A 23,268-nucleotide genomic window follows, 5' to 3' on the forward strand; every position below is an offset into this window, starting at 1 on the left:
CTAATGGGAGAAATGGTCTGGAAGTGACAAGGGAGGGCGAGGGAGACCCTTCACACCTTGTGTGTCTGTAGCAGGTGGGGTATGGGGGTAACACAGCTTCGTCTCCAAGGCGCACAGGGGAGGCGGCTTCCTCGTGTGGGACCAGCTTTCAACGCGGGCAGGAGGCAAGAGAACAGGGAGGAGAGGCCGAGGACCTAGGGGACCGGCCACGGAAGGGGACAGTGAGGTTGGCAGAGGCCAAGAGAACCAAGACTCGGGGTAACTAGGAGGCCGTGCTCTCCGCCGAGGGACCTGGCAGTCTGACGTAGGCAGGACTCTCAGGGGACTAATTTGCCAAAGAGCAAAGGAGCCTGGAAAATCTAGCCTTCCACAGGCTGAGTGTGCGAATCCATCCATGGCGGCTTTCTGTGGGTGTTGGGGACCAGAGGGCTCTGTTGGTGAGGTTCTGGGGCCTGGGGCCTTTGCAGTCAGCTCCCCCTCTGTCACCAGACTGTGGGAGGGGGCGGTCCTCAGCAGACCCTTTGCCCATTGTGAGGGAGCTGAGCCTGGCCGAGAGGAGGGGGCTCCTCCTCCCTCCCCCTCTGCCAGAGGGCTTAGCAGGCACAGTTGACCAGAAGACTGTTCCTTGTGGGGTTCTTTGCTTTGCAATGCACGAGGCCCACAAGTGACTTGCTGTGCACCCCTTTCATGCCTCTCTTACGGCAGATGCTCCTTTCTCTCCATATTTCTCCGTTCAGATTCCAGAGAGCGCGGGTGCTTCGCCCAGTTAAGCTTGGGCTCCGGCCATGCAGAATTGCCATGCATGGACGCCCGTCCCCGAGCTGCTTGCTGGGCCAGAGGAGAGGTCACACGCGGCTGCTCAGGGCTGGGGGACAGGATGTGTCTGGCTGGGAGAGCAGTGTGGGGCAGTGGGTTTTCCTGTTCCAGTAATGGGCGCACACCCGGAGGGCCTGACGCCTGCAGAGCAGGGGGGCAGGGGGGCAGGGGAGCAGGGGTGGCGAAGGCTGAGCAGACGTGGGGGCTCAGTCTGACTCTCCTTCCTCTCTCTCACAGCACCGATGTCTTCATCTGCACGAGCCCCATGAGGACATACAAGTATTGTCCCTATGAAAAGGTAAGATGTGCAGCCTCCTCTCACCTTGACCCCATGGGTTGCGGGTAAAGGGTGCTGACGCTCAGCACGCCCTGGGGGGAGAGGTGCGGACCCTCACAGCACCGCCTGCAGCAGCTGGGGTGGCTTCGTTGGTGCCTCTTTTCCCGTCTGTCCCTCCTGTCTGTGCCCGGCTCTCCTCTCCCAAAGACCTTCGCTAGCACCAGTCTGACATTCCAGCATGTTCTCTGCAGGGAGCCTGGCGAGGATGCCAGGTTCTCTGGAAGGTGTCCACGCCCACGGTAGTGAGGGATCATCTGCAAAGGGCGAGGCAAGGAGAGAAAACGTGTGGCGGGAGGCGCCGGAAGCCACCCAAAGCCAAACCCATACATTATGCGTGAATTTATTTATGCAAAAGTCTTAACAAAGGTGAAATGGTTACGTTGCATTTTGCTCCACACTCATGCCCTCATCTTCATTGAAAAGAAATAGAATTACGTAAAACTGAGGCTTTTATGGAAATTGGGAACCAAGTCCATAAATTCCTTGGTTGCCAAGCCCACAGGAAAGGTGTGTTGTCCAGGAGATGGGCATTTGCACCAGAGGTGGGTTCAAGGGAAGTGGGAGCAGCCTTCCCAGTCCAGGAAGGCAGGACTGGGGGCCCCACAACCCCTCTGCTCTGGGCTGGGAGACTGGGGCAGAGCTCTCTCAGCACAGACCTCTAGGCATGAGTTTTCTCAAGTGTGTTCATATGATCTCTCTCTCTCTCCAACTCCACAAAATGCACACAGTCCGCCAACATTTAATGCCTTTGGTGTGCGTTGACTGGAACGGAGACTCCCCCTTACTCAGTAGTTAAAAGCAGAGTTTGGAGAGGTGCTTGGCGGCCACTGAGTCATCTCATGCTCCTGCGCCCATTTCCTGTGTCTTGTCACAGGAGTTAGCTAAACTCAGGGGAGTTAACGACTTACCATCAGTAAGTGTGGAGTGGGGACTGAGGCTTGGTCCTCCCTGGTCCTAGGTTTCTACTAGAGCAGTGATCTGAACTCAGGTCCCCAGACCAGTGGGATCCACGTCCCCCAGACACTTGATAGAAATGGACGTTCTCTAGATCCTCCTGGGAACGTCTGAGCTGTGAGCTGTGTTTTAACAAGTCCCACAGGTGCACCCTTGAGTGTAAGTGTTTGCCGAGCTGGAGCACTTGCTTCCGCTGTGGTTGTAGTGGGGCCCGTGCTTGTTGGGGGAAGAGGAATACGCTGATTGTCATCCAGGCATTTCTGTGGATCCAGGTTCCATCTTTCTGCCCATGATCCCACATGTGCTGTTCAGCCCGGGGCTGCTCTCTGAGCTCTGGACAACTCGAACCCGATGCATCTGTCCCTGGGCTCCTGACGTCCCGTCCCATGTCCGTCCCTCCCCTCTCGGTAGACTGGCATTGTCCACCAGCCTCTGAGGCTGAAAGCCAGGGAGCTATCCTGGTGACACCCTTCCTACCCCTCACACCCAGTGCATCAGCAAGTTGTGTGTCCTGCTCAGAGTACCTGGTGTCTGCCTACTTTCTCTCCATCACACCACCTTTGCGTTTCTTCCCAAAACCACTAAGAGAGCCTTCTACACTGCCTGTTCATTTCATTTCCACCCAGAGCCAGTGAAGGTCTTTCCTAAAGTAGATCATGTCAGCCCCCTACTAAAAAACCTTTTAACAGTTCCCCACTGCACTTAAAATGGAATTTAAAAACATATACATATATACACACACAAACTCCTCACCAAAACCTGCAAGGCCTCTCCCAGCCACCTCTCGCATCATCGGAGTTCCTGATTCTGCCTTCATAATGTTCCATGTTCCTGTTTCTTGAACATGCTTTGTACCCCTAAACTGTGGGGCCCGCTGTATACCTCCTTCCTCCTCATCCCTCGGGCCTCACTCAGCTGCCCCAGCCCCATTTCCTGACTGTATCTTAAAGCTTACAGCCTTGCTGTTCCAGCCATCAGCCCTTGTTTCCTGTATAAACACTTGAAATGGGTTTGCATCTCTGTCTCTGTCCTGTTACCTGTCTGTCTCCCCAGTGGACTGCAACCTCCATGAGGGCAGCGAGCATGTCTGTCTTGTTGGTCCTGGTGCCTGGCATGCTGTCAAATGAATAGATTAATTAGCTCAACAAACACTTATCAAACATATCTTAGTAAGAATGTTTGCCATTTATCCAATGCCTTCGATGTGCCAAGCTTTATACTTTTCTGATCAGTACAGCAGTTCCCTGTGAAACAGTACACCTCTGGTCTGATGGAGGAGGAAGGAGTCCCTGAGGGGCAAGGCAGCTGATCTCCTGGGTCTAGTGATCTACAGGTGGCGGGGCTTCGTCCTGACCCATGCATCCCCGAGCCTGCGTCCTGAGCCCCTCCCACGAGCTGCGCATGCTCACTGCCGAGGGTTTGGAGTCCAGTGAACACTTGGGAAGAGGATATCACTTGGGACCCCTAAGATGCAGCAACAGGAATGGCATTCCACCAACTTGAACAAAAGTAGAGTTTATGAGGACGCTGTTGGCTTGCTCAGAGAATCACAGGAGAATCTGAGGGAGCAGCCCCTTGACAAGGAGGTTGGGAGCCAGAGCCGGTAGGCGGTCTCCCCAAGCATACGTGCTCGCAGAAGACCACAGACTGGTTCATTCTCCATCTTCGGGTGTCTCTGCCTGGGATTTACGTTCCCAGGAAGGAGGCTTACCAGCTGAGTTCAGGTCACACTCCCAGCCCTTGGCCAGGGGAGGGTGGGCATCCTGATGACGTCCCATTAGGGACAGGGATCTTTGCAGAGAAAAATCAAGGTGCTGAGATCAGAGGAAGGGGCGCAGTGATAGTGGATGGTGGATGCCCTGACCGAACGAGGGGGGAAAAAACAACAAAACCCCAGCTACAGACCTACCACTTAGCATTAGAAATGCTGTTGGCATTTTGAGGTGTTTCTTTCTAGTTTTTCTTTGAGGCATATTAAATATAATACATATATTTTAACAAAACTTGAAACTCATGTAGCTAAGCACCCATTTTCTCCTTAATGGAGATTTAGTCTTTTTTCTGTCCCCAAATATTCTTCAAAAACTTGATTGGTAAGAGCTGAAGTCATCTTGTACCAACATCTTCGTCCGATTATGTCCATAGGACAGATTCCAGGAGATAGAATTCCTGGCTCCCACAAGGAAGGCACATCGTGACACTGCAGGGAGGGGCATATACTGTTGTCGCTGTGCTGGTGGCCGGCCGAGCACCCTCCCCACCCAGGGGCCAGACTGGCTGCCAGGTCGGTCAGTGGAGGAAGTGGGACATCAAACAAAGACATGAAGACAGCAAAATGCGGAGTATGTTTGAGGAACTTTGGGTGAATTGTGTTGGCTGGTGGCCTTAGAGCCTGTGGAGTTGGGATCAGGTTGGGTTGCAAGTGTCTCTCCCAGCCATGTTTTCACCTCCCCGACCCGAATATATTGGAACTAATTCAGTGGAGAAGACAGAGGGAGGGTGTCTTGTGAAGAGATGAAAATAGCCCCAGCCACATCCTCTCCCACCATCCATGCACCCTCCCATCCCTAGTAGACCTTGTGTCCTTGGCTAGTTGGGGCTGGGCGTAGATGGGGGCTGACGATTGTTTTGCCTGGTACCTGTGGTGGGGGAGTATTGGGCTGGTTCTCAGGACATCAACTGAAGATGGATGTTTGCTCTCATTGTGGTCTCAGTGGGGGCACAAGATCAGACCTCTCAAAGAGTTCTTCCCTCCGCTCCTGCCCCCCAGAGCAGCATCAGCCTTGGGCAGCCGAAGTGGGAGTTTTTCTCCTTAGTTGATTCCTCTTGAGACGCAGTCAAAGGAGGGAAGCCTAATTGCTAAGAGTTCAGCTTCTTTATTACACCCAAGAAGTCAGACTTAAGTGCTGTTTGGTTTATCAGAACCTTCTTTCTAGCTGGAGCTTACTGACATTTTAAAGCCAAACCGGCTCGGTAGTAGCTAACTCATGAGTTAGTAATATATGCAAGGGCTTCACCTGTATTGATCCATTAGCCTTCATAATAGCCCTTTCAAGTAGGTGCTATTATTATCCTCATTCTACAGATGAGGGAACTGAGGCACAGAGAAGTTAAGTCACTTACCCAAGGTTGGCAGCAAGACATGGTGAGTCAGGGTTGGGCAGTCTGGCTCCAGAGCTTGTGCTCTGCACCTCTGTGCTATGCTGACCCCCTTTTCTGATTCCACCTCACTCAGAACTTTGCACGATATTACTAGTTTATCCCCCCAAGAGATTTTTTAAAAATCCATGTTAAATTCTCCATACTTGAGCATGACATTTTACTGTTCCTTTCCCTGATTCCACAAGTGAGTGATCACAAGTGAGATTAAGTGAGATGCTTGGTTGTAGCAGTGGGACATGTTCTTTTCATTTGAAGTCTGGTCTCCTGATGATGTCTTCCAGATGATGTGTTTGGATTGAAGAATAAATGTTAAACATTTCCACCACATCATCAAGCCTCTCCACTTAAACTCAAGTAAAAAATATGTAGATAATGAATTAAATTTCATCACACATTTCACACCAACTTGCCCAGCTGCTCCCAGAACTTGAACCTTCTTTTAAGACGTACACTAAAATGTGCATCACTTTCTCTTGCCACCAGCAGAAACCATAGATTCTTTTAGGAGCAGTGAGAGCCACACTCCAGCCTTCCAGGAACTTCCTCTGGTGATACCTCCCACTTTGTGTGCTACCCAGTGTCTAAAACTGGGGCTCATGCTATGTTTTGGCTCAAACTACTATTTATAAAATAATTTGCAGTTCACGGTAATCGGCATAGGGTTTTTTTTGTAAGATGATGGAAACTTTGGGGGATTAGATAGGCAATCGTTGTTCAACATAGAGGATTACTTAAAAAAAAACCACTGAAATGTGCACTCTAAGTTGCTGAATTTTATGGTATGTAAATTATATATAAAAATGACTATAAAGTGAAATAAAAGGAAACAGCCTTTTATAGTATAGAAAAGTGATACACTAAAAAAAAAAGAGGTCTCAAATAAAACCAGAAATGAGAGAGTTAATGCAACAGTGGTTGATACCACAGAAATACAAAGGATCATAAGAGGCTACTAAGAATAAGTACATGCCAACAAATTGGACATTGTAGAAGAAATGGATACATCCTAGAAATACAACCTTCTAGGACTGAATCATGGTGAAATAGAAGATCTGAACAGACCAGTTACTACCTAGGATATGGAGTCAGGAATCAAAAACTTCCCAACGAATACAAATCTATAACCAGATTACTTCACTGGTGAATCCTGCCAAACATTCAAAGAAGAATTAATCCCCTTCCTCCTCAAACTCTTCCAAAAAAATAGAAGGGGGCTGGAGGGACTCTTCCAAACACATTTATGAAGCATTACCATGATACCCAAACCAGACAAGAATGCCACAAAAAAAAAAATTCAAGGCCAATATCCCTGATAAACAAAGATGCAAAATTCCTGAACAAAATATTAGCAAAGTGAATTCAACAATATTTTAAAAGGATCATACACCATAATCACTGGGATTTGTTCCAGGAATGCAAGGATAGTTCAACACCTGCAAATCAATCAGTGTGATAAATTACATTAACAAAACAGATAAAATTATATGATCATTTCAATAGGTGCAGAAAAAGCATTTGACAAAGTTCAACATCCATTTTGTTGTTTATTTATTTGTTTGTTTATATTAAAAGATTTTATTTATTTATTTTGAGACAGAGAGAGTATGAGCAGGGGGACAGGCAAAAGGAGATGGAGAGAGAACCTCAAGAAGGCTCCAGATTGAGTTCAGAATCCTACATGGAGGTCAGTCCCACAATCTTGAGATCATGACCTGATCCGAAACCCAGGAGTCAGTCGCTCAAGCAACTGAGCCACCCAGGTGCCCCTGAACATCCATTTTAATAAAAAAAAAACTCTCAACAAAGCAGATATAGAGGAAATGTACCTCAACTTAATAAAGGTCATACATGATAAATGCACAACTAATATTGTATTTAATGGTGAAGAGCTGAAAGCTTTTCCTCTAAGATCAGGAACAAGACACTTTTAGTCAATATAATATTGGACGTCGCAAGAAAAAAAAAGTATCCAAATTGGAAAGGAATGAGTAAAACTAGCACTATTTGTAGATGACATAATAGTATATATAGAAAAACCTAATGACTCCATCAAGAAACTGTTAGAACTGGGGCGCCTGGGTGGCTCAGTGGGTTAAGCCGCTGCCTTCGGCTCAGGTCATGATCTCAGGGTCCTGGGATCGAGTTCCGCGTCGGGCTCTCTGCTCAGCGGGGAGACTGCTCCCCTCTCTCTCACTCTCTGCCTGCCTTTCTGTCTACTTGTGATCTCTCTCTGTCAAATAAATAAAAAAATTCTTAAAAAAAATAAAAAAAAAAGAGAAACTATTAGAACTAATAAATTCAGTAAAGTTACAGATACAAAACCATACACAAAAATCTGTTGTATTTATTTACATTAATAATGAACTGTGAGAGAAATTAAGAAAATAATTCCATTCATAATTGCATCAAAAAGGATAAGATATTGAGGAATAAATTTATCCAAGGAGGTGAAAGACCTGTATATTAAAAATTATCAGACATTAATGAAAGAAATTAAAGAAGACAGAAATAAACATAAACATGTTTTGTACTTGTGGATTCATATTGTTAAAATATTCATACTACCCAAAAACAATCCACAGATTCAGTGCAATCACTATGAAAATTTCAGTAATAACTTTTACAGACCTAGAGCAGGCAATCCTAAAATTTGGAACCACAAAAGACCCCAATAGCCTAAGTAATTTTGAGAAAGAAGAATAAAGCTGGAGATGTCACACTCCCTGATTTCAAACTATATTACAAAGCTGTGGTAATCAAAACAGTATAGTATTGGCATAAAACAGACACATAGATCAATGGAACTAAGAGAGTCCAAAAATAAACCCATGTATCTATGGTCAGTTTACAACAAAGGAGCCAAGAATATACAATGGAGAATGGACATTCTCTTCAAGAAATGATGATGGGAAAATTGGACAGCCACATGCAAAAGAATGAAACTTCTACCTTATACCATGCACAAAATTAACTTGAAATGGATTAAAGACTTGAATATAAGACCTGAAACCATAAAACTTCTAGAAGAAAAATAGGTGGTAAGCTCCTTGGCATAGCTCTTGGCAGTGGTTTGAACCTGACACCAAAACAAAAGCAACAAAAGCAAAAACAAACTAATGGGACTACATCAAACTAAAATCTTCTGCACAGCAAAGGAAACCATCAACAAAATGAAAAGGCAACCTCCTCAATGAGAGAAAATAATTACATATCCTATATCTGATAAAGGGCTTATATCCAAAATACATATAGAACTCACACAACTCAATAGCAAAAACCACACAACCCCAAAACCAAACAATCTGAGTAAAACCTGGGCAAAGGATCTGAATAAACATTTTCCAAAGAAGGTATAGAGAGGCCAACAGGTACATGAAAAGAAACTCAACATCACTAATTATCAGGGGAATGCAAATCAAAACCACAATGAGGTGCCACCTGACGCCTGTTAGTTTGGCTGTTATCAGAAAGGCAAGCAGTAACAAGTGCTGGTGAGGATAAGGAGAAAAAGGAACTATTGTGCACTGTTGGTGGGCATATAAGCTGATGTATCCACTGTGGTGGAAAACAGAATGAAGGTTCCTCAACTGACTAAAAATAAAACTACCATATGATCCTGCAATTTAACTTCTGGGTATTTATTCAAAGAAAACAAAAACACTAATTTGAAAAGATATATGCACCTCTATGTGTACTGCAGCATTATCTATAATAGCCAAGCTATGGAAACAACCTAAGAATCCTTGGATGGATTAATGGATAAAGAAATTTTGTTACTATATGCAGAGGAATGTGATTTCATCCATAAAAAAGAATGGAATCTTGCCATTTGTGACAACATGGATGGACCTTGAGGGTATTATGCTGAGTGAAATGACAAACGGAGAAAGACAAATACTGTATGATGTCTTATATGTGGAATCTGAAAACAAACAAACAAACGGGTTCCTGGGTGGTTCAGATGGTTAAACATCTGCCTTTAGCTCGGGTCATGATCTCCAGGTCCTAGAATCAAGCCTCAGGATGGGCTCTCAGCTCAGTGGGGAGACTGCTTCTCCCACTCCCTCTGTCTCTCTCTGGCCTGTGCTCTCTCTCTCTCTCAAATGAACAAATAAAATCTTTTTAAAAAAAGATAATAAAAACAAACAAACAATAAAACAAAAGAAAAAACCCCCAAACTTATAAATGCAGAGAACAGATTGGCAGTTGTTGGAGGTTGGAGGTGAGGGGTGGGAGAAATGGGTGAACTGTTTGTTTTATTTTAATTAAATAAAAATTTAAAAATATAATAGAACTGCAAAGGGAAATAGATAAATTCATAATTCATACAGAGACTTTAATATGTCTGTTTTAATCGGTGATAGAGTACGTAGACATCCCCGACCCCAAAAAATCAGTCGGGATGTAGGAGCCTTGAACAAGCATTGGCAACCAGCTGGACCAAGCCGGCATTTATATAACACCTCACACAACAACAGTAGATACCTGTTCTAGTCCAGTGCACACAGAACATTTAGCAAGATAAGCCATGTTTTGGTATAGCGGATATGCTAAATCCCTTGAATTGTATACTTTAAATAAGTAGATTTTATGGTATATGAATTATATCTAAAGAAATTTGGCCATTCAAATGGCTGATAGTTCCAAAACCAACTCTATTCTTCTGCTTAGATGTGGTTATTTTATCATCTTAATTGGGTTTGTGGACAGAAATGCATGATAACCTGTGCAGGACCCTGGGTCAAGCCAATTTCCCTGAAAATCTTGGGCTTAATGGCAACATTTTTCACATCTTCCACTAAATGAAGTAGACTGGTAATGATGACGCCTGTCACTGGGTAATGGCATGTCCCCACCATCTCCCAGGATTTGCATCCCTTCCCTCATTGGAGGCTTGTCCTGGGATCTGCTCATTTGAGCAGAGGAGGACTTTGGGGGAAGTCCACCCAACATTTGAAGAGCAAGGACCATGTCTTACTTTCATATCTTCATTTCTGAGCCATGTGGACCCGCATGGCTGTGAGAGGGCTTTGAGGAGGTGTCAGGGAGCTGCTCCAGGTCCTGTCACTGCCCTGGATGTTCTGCCCCCTGTCCTTTCTCAGCACCAGCCTCGTCACCACCCATGCACCCCCCTTTATCATCTTCACACTCAATTCTTTTTTTTTTTAATAGTTTGGGGTAATTTTTTTATATAACATTTTTTTCAAATTTATTTATTTTCAGAAAAACAGTATTCATTATTTTTTCACCACACCCAGTGCTCCATGCAAGCCGTGCCCTCTATAATACCCACCACCTGGTACCCCAACCTCCCACCCCCCCGCCACTTCAAACCCCTCAGACTGTTTTTCAGAGTCCATAGTCTCTCATGCTTCACCTCCACTTCCAATTTACCCAAATTCCCTACTCCTCTCTAACGCCCCTTGTCCTCCATGCTATTTGTTATGCTCCACAAATAAGTGAAACCATATGATAATTGACTCTCTCTGCTTGACTTATTTCACTCAGCATAATCTCTTCCAGTCCCGTCCATGTTGCTACAAAAGTTGGGTATTCATCCTTTCTGATGGAGGCATAATACTCCATAGTGTATATGGACCACATCTTCCTTATCCATTCATCCGTTGAAGGGCATCTTGGTTCTTTCCATAGTTTGGCGACCATGGCCATTGCTGCTATAAACATTGGGGTACAGATGGCCCTTCTTTTCACGACATCTGTGTCTTTGGGGTAAATACCCAGGAGTGCAATTGCAGGGTCATAGGGAAGCTCTATTTTTAATTTCTTGAGGGATCTCCACACTGTTCTCCAAAGAGGCTGCACCAACTTGCATTCCCACCAACAGTTCACACTGAATTCTTCACTCCTGCAGTGGCCAGTTTTATGAGCTTGCTGCTCATAACCTATGTCTTGAGAGATCCTTCTGGTGTTTCTTTTGCTAACATGTAGTTTGGATTCAGTTTCAGTCATTTTGACAGATTCTGATTTAGGAATGGCAACACAGTTTTATACTTGGATAGCTCTACATTCTTCTGGGCTGAAATATTTTATCCCCCAAGTATTTTTAGGAACTGAAGTTGTGATCAGGTGAATAATGTATAATGTCTTTCTTCCACAACAGCAGCTAGTAAACGTAATGAAAGACACTTGCCCAAGCCTTGACTTATCCTTAAAGGTGCCCCTCAGACACCTGACCCTGCTGAACCCTGGCTGAACCTGAGCATCACACTTTCACTTTTGGGTCTGTGGACCTACCTGTGAACTTCTCAACTCACCTCTCTGGGACTTGGCTTCTTTGTCAGCACACTTGTAGTAATACCTTCATGGGCATTATTAAAGAAAATTGACTGGAAATCAAATTGCATTATATAAATATATCAAGTCAATATATTATATACTTTAAACTTGTACAGTGTTACATGCCAATCATATCTCAATAAATATAAATTAAAAAAACAAAGCCAAAGAAGAAATTTGCACAAACCACCTAGCACTATGCTTGATAGCAGTAGATGTCATCCCCTTGTTTCTGTCTGTCCCCAAATGCTCCTGCCCAGCAGTAAAGAAAGAATGAACTTCAACACACATTTCTCAAACCAGAAAGTCAAACAATTTTATGATTGATTAGTTTTTCTGCATTCTTGGATCCAAGTTCTGTATATAGTTGTCTGTTGTCTATATAGTTTGATTACAGCTGTGTTTTAAAAACAATAAATAATAAGAAGGAAGGAAGTACAGCCAGCTATAGATGTTTCTCTCTCTAACGTTTCTTGATTTTCCAAATTTTTTTTGATAAGCCATTATTTTTGCAATAAAAATGTAAATGCTTTTTTGGTTGGCATTCATTCAGCAAACATTTACTGAGCAATCTGCTACAGTGCTTACAAAATGCCCCGTCTCTGCTTTAGCAAGATAGGTGGTTATCACTGCATCCCAGGTTCTGTGGTCACCCAAGAGGAGGAGGCTAGGCTCAGCTTCTTGGGGAAAAGAAGAATTGAGTTGAATCATGGAGATGAGAAGACAAAGAAGTGGGAGAGCGAGCTCTGAGTGGTGGGAACAGCATGCACAAAGGTAAAGAGGAATTCCAGGGATCTTGGTGTGGGTATGGGGTGTGCAGGGGTAAGGACAGAGAGGCATGGGAAGGAGATGGTGCTGGCAGGGGTGGGCAGTTGGGTTGAAAGGGGAGAGGCTAGAGATGAGACTAAGAGTCAGGGCCTTTGGTAATCAAGAGTTTGTACTTCAGGCCACAGGATCTGAGAGGCTTTTGAAGGATATTTATGCAAAGCTGTTGTAATGGGTGTCTTTGAACACTCACTGCAGTGGTATAGGGGATTCATCGGTGAAGCCACATAGAGCTTGCTGCAGTGACCCAAATGGGCTATAAGGAAGACCCAAGCTAAGACAGTGACAACGACCCACACAGACTTAACTGTTACCATGGGGATGACTTGAGAGGCTTCTTACACCCATAGAGAAAAATGAACAGTGAACACCCTAGAGACAAATGGGCTGTGGAGGTGAATAGAAAGCAAAAACCTACAGTGAACTTACACACAGAGCCCTTAACTTTATTAAGAAAGAAATTACACTTCAAGCTTTTTTTTTTTTTTTGCTATTAGGGATAATTGTTTAAAAATTATAATAACTAGTATTAGGTAAATGTTTGCATTTTCAGATGTGGCTGATGGAAATAAATATAAAACCTTTCTGGGTGGCAATTTAGCAGAGATCTCAAATGCCTTAAAATTTGCCTTTATTGCTGTATTTTTTGCATTTGTTTATTAAGATATAATTGAAACTCAACAAATTTACTTCCTTAAAGGGTAATCACCACCACAGTCAAGATAGAGAAAATGCCCAGCACAACAAAATGCTTCCTCTTGGGCCCCAGTCATAGGGGGACCCACACTGTTGTGAGTTTTGCTTTTAGGAGGTTTGCCAGGTTCTCATAGTAAACCTCAGAGAAAAAGAAATTCCTTACATGTCTCCAAGAAGACATGCTAATCCTTAAAGTGTAAAGTGTATCCACTTAACAACAGTGTCAAAATAGGTGAGGCAAAAACTGATAGAACTTCAGGAGAATTCGATGAATTTACTATTATGTTGTAGACTTCAACATCCCTTTATCAGAAATGGACAGATCCAGAAGGTAGAAAATCAGTAAAGATATGGTTGGATTCAATAATGCCATCAATCAACTAGATATGATTGACATTTATAGACTACTTTATCTAACAACAGCAGAATACATTGTCTTCTCAAGCTCATATGGCACCATCATTCATCAAGGTTGACCACATTCTGAGCCACAAAACACACCTTACAAATATAAATAATAGAAATCATACATGTTCTCAAACGAGACACCAGTAATAGAAAGACAGCTGGAAAATCCAAAAATTCCTGGAGATTAAACAACACACTTAAAAATAACATATGGTTCAAAGAAGGAGCTCAATAGAAGATAAGACAAATATCTAGAACTAAGTGAAAATGAAAACAACTTATCAAAGTTTGTGGGGTGCAGTGAAAGCAGAGCTTAGTGGACAATGTATATCAAAGTCTGGATGACCTTGGACATGATGATGGCTTTTTAGATACAACACCAAAGGAACAAGTTATGAAAGAAATCATCGATAAGCTGAGCTTCATTAAAATGAAGAACTTCTGCTTTGCCAAATATGATGTCAAGAGAATGAGAAGACAGGTCACAGACTGGGAGAAAATATTGGCAAGAGACAACTGACAGGCAACTGTTACCTAAGATATACAAAGCGTTCTGAAAGCTCAACGACAAGGCAATGGACAGCCTGATGAAAAGGTGGTCTTAAGACCTAAACAGTGACCTTATCCAAGAGGATTTACAGATGGTAAAGAAGCACACATAACAGTGTTCAAGCAGAGTAGCGCAGCGGAAGCGTGCTGGGCCCATAACAGTGTTCAATATCCTATGTCTTAGGTAATTGCAAATTAAAACAGCAGTGAGATGCAGCTGTGCACTTATTAGAATGGCCAAAATCTAGGACATTGACAACACCAAATGCTGGAGAGGATGTGGAACAACAGGAACTGTCCCTCATTGCTGGTGGGAATGCAAAATGGTGGAGCCACTTGGGAAGATAGTTTGGCACATCCTAGCAAGACTAAATCTGCTCTTAACTGTATGATCTGCTAATCACACCCCTTGGTATTTATCCAGTTGAGTTAAAAATGTATGTCCACTCAAAATCCTGTATACAGGGGCACCTGGGTGGCTCAGTGGGTTAAAGCCTCTGCCTTCGGCTCAGGTCCTGGGGTCCTGGGATGGAGCCCTGCATCGGGCTCTCTGCACAGCAGGGAGCCTGCTTCCTCCTCCTCTCTCTCTGCCTGCCTCTCAGCCTACTTGTAATCTCTGTCTGTCAAATAAATAAATAAAATCTTTAAAAAACAAAACAAAACAAAACAAAAAAACCCTCTATACAGATGTGTATAGAAGCTTTATCCATGATAGCCAAGACTTGGAAGCAACCAAGATGTCCTGCATGGGTAAATAAACTGTGTTACACCCAGGTAGTGAACTATTTTCAACACTAAAAAGAAATGCACCCTCAGGCCATTAAAAGACATGGAGGAACCTAAATGTATATTACTAAATGAAAGAAGACACCTAAATGTATATTACTAAATGAAAGAAGACCATCTGAAGAAGCTATAATACTGTATGATTCCAGTTATAAGACATTCTGGAAAATGCAAAACTATGGAGGCAGTAAAAAGATCTGGTTGCCAGAGACTAGTGGGGAGGGAGGGATGAATAAATGGAGAGCAGAGGATTTTCCAATTAGTGAAATTATTCATGGTGGATGCATGTCCTTTTACCTCTGTCCAAACCCAAAGAATGTACAACACTGAGAGGGAACCCCCATATGAATTATGGACTTTGGGTGATAACAATGTGTCAGTGTAGGTTCCTTGAGCATAACAAATGCCCCACCCTGTTGTTGGATGTCAGTAAGGGGGAAGTTGTATGTATTTGGGGGTAAGAATTATATGGGAACTCTCTGTACTTTGTGCTCAGTTGCTGTGAACCTGAAACCGCTCTAAAAAATAAAATTAAAAAAATAAAGTGCATTTGTGTCTTTTTCAATCAGCCTTTTTCCCTATGCTTTCCCTCTCTGGGTATTGTTGGTATGAGTGAGCTACTGATGTATTCTCCATTGCTACAGTTTTGCCTTTTACACAGTGTCATATAGTATGGACTCATACAGTCTGTCCCTGGCTTTCATTTAAAGACATAATATTTTTGAGATTCATTCACTGTTGCTGCAAATATCAGTAGCACATTCCTTTTTATTGCTGAATATAATTCTACTGTATGACCGTAGCATCACTTGTTTATCTGCTAATGGATGGACATTTGGGGATGTTCCCTGCTTTTGGCTTTTATGAATAAAGTTCCTATAAACATTCAGGTCCACATCTTTGGGTGGATGTATGCTTTCATTTCTCTAGGGCAGATAGTGAGAGTGGGATTGGCTGGCTTGTATGATAGATGTGTGTTTAGCTTTTAAAGTAACTGTCAAGCTGTTTCTGTCCCATCTTGCATGCCCACCAGCAGTGCATGGGATGTCTAGCTGCTTCACATTTTTTAAAAAAGATTTTATTTATTTATTTGACAGATAGCACAAGTAGGTAGAGCTGCAGGCAGAGGGAGAGGGAGAAGCGGGTTCTCCGCCCTTCTCGGCGGGACTCGATCCCTGATGCTGGGATCATGACCATGACCTCAGCTGCTTAACAGACTGAGCCACCCAGGCACCTGCTACTTCACATTCTTAAGTGCACTTAGTATTTTCAGTCTTCTTTACTGCAGCTATTTTAGTGGGTTCCTCATGATATTTCACTGTGGTTTTGATTTGTGTTTCCCTAAAGACTAGTGATGTTGATCATCTCTTACGAGCTTATTTGTCCTTTTTGATAAAGGGTTCACATTTTTAACTGATTTTTCAATGGGCTGTTTGTCTTAGTTTGAGTAGGGGGAAAATCTTTATTCTAGATACAAGTCCTTTGTCAGATAATGGTTTTTTTGTGGCTTATCTTTTTATTTTCTTAACCATGGCCTTTGAAGAGCAGCATTTATAATTTTGGGTTTTATATTTAGGTTACGGTCCATTTTGAGTTAAGTTTTATACATGGTAGGAGTTAAAAATAGATGCTTTAATGTGTGTGGTTTTATGTTTTATTTTTTTGGCCTATGGGTACCCAACTGTTCTTCTGTTGGAAAGCCTTCCCTTTCTCTGTTGAATTACCTTGACATCTTTGGGTCTGTTTTTTAAATATATTCTGTTCCTTTGATCTAAATGCCTATCCTTTTGTGAGAACCACTCTTTCTAGGTTACTGTAGTTTTATAGTGACTTTCCAAAAAGATTTTACTTATTTATTTGAGAGAGAGTGATAGACAGCAGAAGCAGGGGGAGGGGCAGAGGGAGATGGAGAAGCAGACTCTCGCTGAGCAGAGAGCCAGATTCCTGAGCTTGATCCTGGAACTCCAGGACCTGACCTGAGCCAAAGGCAGATGCTTACCCGACTGAGCCACCCAGGTGCCCCTTTATAGCGACTCTTAAAAACAGTGTGAATTCTCCAGCTTTATTCTTCATTTTAAAAGTTGTCAGGGCACCTAAGTGGCTCAGTCGGTTAAGCATCCAACGCTTGGTTTCGGCTCTGATCATGATCTCAGGGTCAGGAGATCCAGCTCCACATCACGCTCCGCGCTCACCCCAGAGTGTGCAGGAAATTATCTCCCTCTCTCTCTCCCTCTGTTCCTCCCCCTGCTCACACTCTCTTTCTCACTACAATAAATAAATAAAATCTCCAAAAAACCCCCACAAATGTTTGATGATTGTGGCAAAGTGCATATAACATGGAATGTATCATCTGAACTATTTCTAAGTGTGTAATCATCCTATTTCATATTTTTGGTGCTATTATAAAAGGTATTATTTCCTTCATTTCAATATCCAAATGCATAGAAATACAAGTAGTTATTGTGTGTTGACACTGTATCCAGTCACACACACACACACACACCCCATATCTTCTTTTTCCATTCATCTGTCAATAGACATCTGGACTCTTTTCATATTTTAGCTCTTGTGGACATCACTGCTATAAACATTGGGGTGCAAGTGCCCCCTCAGTTCACTATGTTTACATCCTTTGGATAAATACCTAGTTGTGCAATTTCTGGGTCGTAGGGTAGCTCTGTTTTTAACTTTTTGAGGAACCTCCTCCATATGGTTTTCCAGAGTGGCTGCACCAGCTTGCATTCCCACCAGCAGTGTAGGAGGGTTCCCCTTTCTCTGTATCCTCTGTATCCTCGCCAGTATCTCTTGTTTCCCAACTTGTTAATTTTAGCCATTCTGACTGGTGTGAATTGGTATCTCATTGTGGTTTTGATTTGTATTTCCCTGATCGAGTGATATGGAACATTTTCTCATGTGTTTCTTGACCCATTTGTGTGTCTTCTTTGAAGAAAAGACCTTATCAAAGCACCCCCAAAAAAACAAAAAAATCCAATCAAGAAAAGGCAGAAGACATGGGTTTCATATCTCACAGACAAAGGGGTCCACAAGAAATTGGGAATTAAGAAAACAGCCTGTCCTTGGCCTTAGGCAGTTTGTGAAACGGAGCTCTAATAGATAACCTGGCAGACTTAGAACAAGGGGTCTCTCTCCACAAGGCCTTCGAGGCCCCATGGGACCTGGCCTGCCCCCTGCCTCTCTCTTTCCTCCTGCTCCTCTGTTCTCTGCACTCCAGCCACTCAGATAAACACCAAAGTGTGTTCCTGCCCTGCACCGTTTGCATTTGCTGTTCTCTCTTTGTGGAACTTTCTAGACCTTTAATAGCCAGTCTCCACCGTGTCGTGCCCAGTCAATGGCAGGTGTCCCTTCTCAGAGAGGCCTCCTGTCGCCTCCCTCTGTCAGAGCTCCTGGCTGTATTCCTTTGGAGCCCTCATCCCACCTGAACTTGGTTGTCTGTTTCTGTGCCATGTCTCCTGCATTTAGAGTGCGGACTGTGTGAGAGCATCTCTCCCACACACCATGGGCTCCCACGTCCAAGTGGATGCCCAGTAGGCACTAGTGCATAAGGACGGGATGCGGAGAGCGCTGCCTGCTGTATTGGCTGTGTGAGGCTTAGATACGGTGATGGGTGGTGAGTGTTTGCAGAGTAGGTATGCTGGAAACACGGACCCCAGGCCATGGCTGCCTCCCACCACGCTGTCCCACACTGCTGGGCGGCAGTCTCCTTTGTGTCATCTAATGAACTGCTTCAGTGTGTCTTCAAGCTTTGTCCCCCCTTGTCTCTGTCCCTGGAGCCCAACAGAGTGCATACACATGGGGAATGGAGGAGGCACCCCTGGCATGAGTGTTGGATTGTGTAGACCACGCCTGGGCAGATGGTGCTGTGTAGGACTGGAACTGTGGGGACATGGACAAGTCACAGCATCTCCAGAGTGTCCGTTTGCTCGGCTGCCAGTGGGATCATCACAGATCCTAGACAGCGGCCCTTCTTCCTGGAGAAAGCCTGGCTGGGCCCCCGCTCCCTCTGCGTCCAGGTCTGATGGCACTCTCTTCTCCCCCTACCTGTTTGTGTTCCAGTATGCCTGGGTGGAGAAGCACTTTGGCCCTGACTTTCTGGATCACGTCGTGCTGGCCGCAGACAAGACTGTGGTCTCTGCCGACCTTCTCATAGACGACCGGCCAGACATCACAGGCAAGTGGCCTGCGGCAGGTGAGGAGTGAGCGTGGAGCTGAGAGCCGCCAGGACAAACAGCACATGGGGCTGGCCTCATGGCCCCTGTCCTGGGTGGTCCCCACTTGGCTACCAGCAGCATAGTGGGCCTCCAGCCTCCAGCCCAGCACTGACCACCTTCCCTTCCAGGAAGACAAGGCTGTTCTCAGCATCCAGCCTTGGAAGGGGTGCTCCTAGGAGTCAGGAGAAGCAGGTCCTAGCTCCTGGGGTAACTCATTGGGTGGCCTAGGATGAGTCCCTTTATATCTCTAGGCCTTGCCTTTCTTATGTAAAATGAGGGCCAAACTGGCTTCCAAACGTTTGGTTTTAGCCTCAAAGCCATTTCCTCCCCAAGAGCAATTTGGAGTGAACCTACTGTATAAAATGGAAATCCAAAGCATCATTTAAAAATTTTTTTTAAAGATTTTATTTATTTGACAGAGGTCACAAGTAGGCAGAGAGGTAGGCAGAGAGAGAGGAAGGGAAGCAGGCTCCCTGCTGAGCAGAGAATCCGATGCGGGGCTCCATCCCAGTCATTTCTTTAGTTGAAGGTGGTTTTGGAATTGTATTTATCCCTTATAGGTGACTCCTTCCCAACAAACAAACAAACAAACAAAACTTAAACTGACTTAGAAAGGAGAGGGGAAATTTATTAGCGCACCTACCTGGCAAGGTGAGGTAGGAAGGCTTTGGGCATGATGAATCTAGGAGCTCAAACAACATCAGTCCAAATTCAGTTTCTTTGTCTCCCAACTCTGCTCTGGTTTCTTTGTACATAGGCCAGCTCTCTCCTCTTGGCAGCCATCAGCAGTCTGGGGGATAAATCCTATTCTTTTGGACACCTCAGTGGAAGATTCCAGAATATTGGTTCCCTAATGGCTTTTAGAAGCATGTCCATCTCTGCACTAGTCACAGTGTCCAGAGGGGATAATTCATGGGTGTGCCCACTCGTGACCTCCCAAACCACGTGGTTTCACAAGGAGAGTCAGAGCACATGGGGCGCACAGCGCCCTGAGCCGCTTCTATGTCCAGCCTCGGGGAGTGGGATGGGGGTGGGGATGAGGGTGGGGGGTCAGGCCAGAACGAGAGGAGCAGGAGCAGCACCGGCTTGCCAGTGTAGACAGGTGGATATGAGGGATGGGAGCTTAGGGGGGCTCGTGGGGCTCATGACCAAGAGCAGGGAAGCTGCGGGAGCTGGCCCTGGCCGGGGCGGGAAGGCTGAGCCCGCCAGAGGGGACGGGCCTGGCATCAGCGGGGCTCAGCCTCTGATGCTGGCTGCCATGGTGGCTGGCACAGAAGTCCCCGTGTGCTGTGCCTCCGCTGGGTATAGCCCTCCCCCACCCCCCTGCTTCCCGTGGGCCAGCTCCCATACTCCAGGCCACCTGCCACAAGACAGGTGCGAGCTCAGTCACCACTTTCGTGATGGGTAAGAGGACACTTTTTGTACTCGGGGGACTGAAGTGCTGCTTTCCTGCCCACAGGGGCCGAGCCAAACCCCAGCTGGGAGCACATCCTCTTCACGGCCTGCCACAACCGGCACGTGCAGCTGCAGCCCCCCAGCCGCAGGCTGCACTCGTGGGCAGACGACTGGAAGGCCATTCTGGACAGCAAGCGGCCCCGCTGAGCTGGACTGTGCTCTGGGCTTCTCCAGGGGGCCCTGGACCGCAGGGCTCCCAGCTCAGAGCCCCAGTGGGGGTGGGGGGCGCCTAGAACTCTGGCCCCTGGGTGGGGGGGGCTCCCTCTCACATGGCCCAGGCCCACTGCATGTCTCCCCGCTCTCCCCAGCCCTGCCAGGCCTTAAACTGATCTCGGGGCAGGGCTGGCTCGTCCAAGGTCCCTGGACAGGACACATCCAGCCAGGCAGCTCAGGCCGACCTCAGGCCATGGCCAGGCTGGGACTAGGGGCTCCAGACCTCAAGGAGCGGAGGGCCGGTAGGCCTCTTCCCGTCCCTCAGGGAAGTCCCCCCATCTGCAGCCCCTCGGCCAGGGAGCCAGCACTGAGGTGCTTCCGGGGTGAGAGGGCTACAAGCAGGAGCAGATGGGACAAGCCCTCACATTCTGGGCCACGGCCCCTTCCTCCCCTGCCCTCCCACCGGGTCTCCGTTCCCTGTGGGGGCCCACCATGGATTCAGCAAACACTCCCTGAGTTCCAGGGCATGCCAGGCTCTGTGCTGGCACCACAGGCTGCCCTGCCTTGGACCCGCTCAGAAGTTTCTCGAACCCATGTCCCTGCTCTGGGCCCAGGAGTCAGCAGCCTTGAACATTTGTTGAAAGCTGGCAAAATAAATGGGTTTCAAGTGTTGCCCCATAACGTGGCCCTCCCTAGTCCCTGCCCTGACATCTGGCCCCTGGGCACTGCGCTGCACATCTTGTAAGTGCTTGGGTGGCCCCCTGCACTCCTGAGGGGGCCGAGCAGGGTGCGGCCTCACCGCCCACTTCGCCACGGGTGCTGCGGGGGACCGAGGAGGAAGCGGCTGAAGGAGGAGCTGGTGGCCATGGTGGTCCCCTGAGTAGGCCCCCCACCACGCAGACCTGTTTTCCCACCACGCTGACGTGTCCCCCCACCAACATGCCTCCTTCCCATGCATGTCCCGCCCTCCAGCCTCAGCCCCCCTGCCCTGCCTGGTTCAGAGCAGGGCCCCCACTCTCTGCTCCCCTCCCACACCAAGTTCCTCCTGAGATCCCAGGAGGTGTGTGGGGAGGGTCTAGGTGATGTTATTCTCTTCCTTTTGTTCTTTTCGGCCTCTCTTCTTGGCCCACTGGGAAGTGGCAACTTGAACCCATACTCACCTGCCCAGGCTTTCAGGCCTTCGCCCTGCCACCCCCCTGCTGCTCCCTTGCTATCCTCCCCATCACTGCCCTGCAGAGAACCCTTAACTGTCCCATCACAGGCACACTTGGGCTGCCCCAGCAGGTGGCATCTCTGGTGACATCAAGAGAAAGTCTCCGAGGCTCGGGCTGGCTGACCGTCTTGGCTCCGTGGCTCTGGGGCCAGCCTGGCCATCTTGATGAGGAGGAAGCACAGTCTACTGGGTCAAAGGCAGTCTTCCGTGGCACGGCTCCACCTTGACCCCACGTCGGCTGTATCCCTCCAGCGGTGGCAAGCGGCTCTACAGGTCCCCACCTACGAGGAGTATATTCGGGGTTGCGTCGCCTGACCAAGATGGGCAGCGTCTGGGGCGGGTGGGCAGGTCTTGGCCAGCCTGAGGCTCTGGGAAGAACTTAGACCCGGAGGGCTGGCTCCCAGCTGCTCCCCGGAGACCCTCCGTTGCTGCCCACTCGAGGACCAGGCCACTGTCTAAAAGCCGTGAGACGATGTCACCTACATGATGTACTTTCTGCCTGTGTCTGGGGCTTGTGGCCTCCAGCCCCAGTCGAGGGCAGAGGACTGCCCACTGAGCCTTCATGCCCTCTCCTAAGATCCTCCCCCGCTTGGTGGTCGGGCAGGGACCCCCTGGGGTTCCACGGCCCGGGACTGGCAAGGCATCACAGCTGCTGGCTTGGCAAGAACCACCGTCTCCCTGGACTTGACCTTCTGGCTGGGAGGAGGACCCGCAGAGCACCTGCTCCTCGTGGGGTTGGGCTAGCTCAAGGCCACTGCAGCGGACCAGACCCAGCCAGCCCAGTGCCCTCAAAACAAAAAAGCCACTTGCTTATTTCTGTCCTGGGACCTTGTTCTGCTGAGGACGGAAACATAACCCCATCAGGCTTTTCTCAACCACATCTGAGATTCTCTGGGGAGTGGCCCCAGTATGGAGTGGTGGGCATGTTTGGATGTGGGGGCACTTTTCTCGGTGTAGTGATGGCAGCGGTGAAGGGAACCCCCTCCTCATCCTCGTTCTGGTGTCAATGGACCCATGGGTGCTGGCGCTGGCATCGCCTGTCTCCCCGAAGTCAGCTTTAGGACCCCGTGTCTGGAGGATGGGCCACCTCGGTCACAGAGAGACAGTTGCCCCTACGGTACCCTGCTGGGGGCAGGGAGACCCCTTTGCCTGTTCACCTCCTGCCGCTTTTCCTCCCCCTGCTCCTGGCTCCTAGAGAGAGATCTAGGGCCATGGGCTTGAGGAGGGGTGGGGTGGGAGGCCAGGTCACAGCCTCCTCTCAGGGTCTCCCTCCCCTGCATCTGCCAGCCCCTGCTGTCTGCTCCCAGCCTGTGGGAGGCCTGATTGTAGGTCTGCTCCTCATGGAGCTACGGCAAGAGCGCAGTGCTCTGAGTCTTCCAGAGCCTTCC

At 47.0% G+C, this 23,268-nt stretch overlaps 1 protein-coding gene across 1 annotated transcript in view; it reads left to right on the forward strand.

Moving 5' to 3' along the window:
• NT5M (5',3'-nucleotidase, mitochondrial) overlaps window positions 1–21,348 on the forward strand; it is a 35,650-nt gene extending 14,302 nt beyond the window's left edge. The window contains exons 3-5 of the mRNA XM_044249276.1: window positions 1,054–1,114; window positions 18,905–19,019; window positions 20,519–21,348. Of these exons, the coding sequence (XP_044105211.1) occupies window positions 1,054–1,114; window positions 18,905–19,019; window positions 20,519–20,661 (319 nt within the window). The 3' untranslated portion in view covers window positions 20,662–21,348. The remainder of the gene's footprint in view (window positions 1–1,053; window positions 1,115–18,904; window positions 19,020–20,518) is intronic.
• Window positions 21,349–23,268: the final 1,920 nt, after the last annotated feature.

This window comes from Neovison vison, chromosome 5, assembly GCF_020171115.1.
Source record: "Neovison vison isolate M4711 chromosome 5, ASM_NN_V1, whole genome shotgun sequence".
NCBI classification, from domain to species: domain Eukaryota; kingdom Metazoa; phylum Chordata; class Mammalia; order Carnivora; family Mustelidae; genus Neogale; species Neogale vison.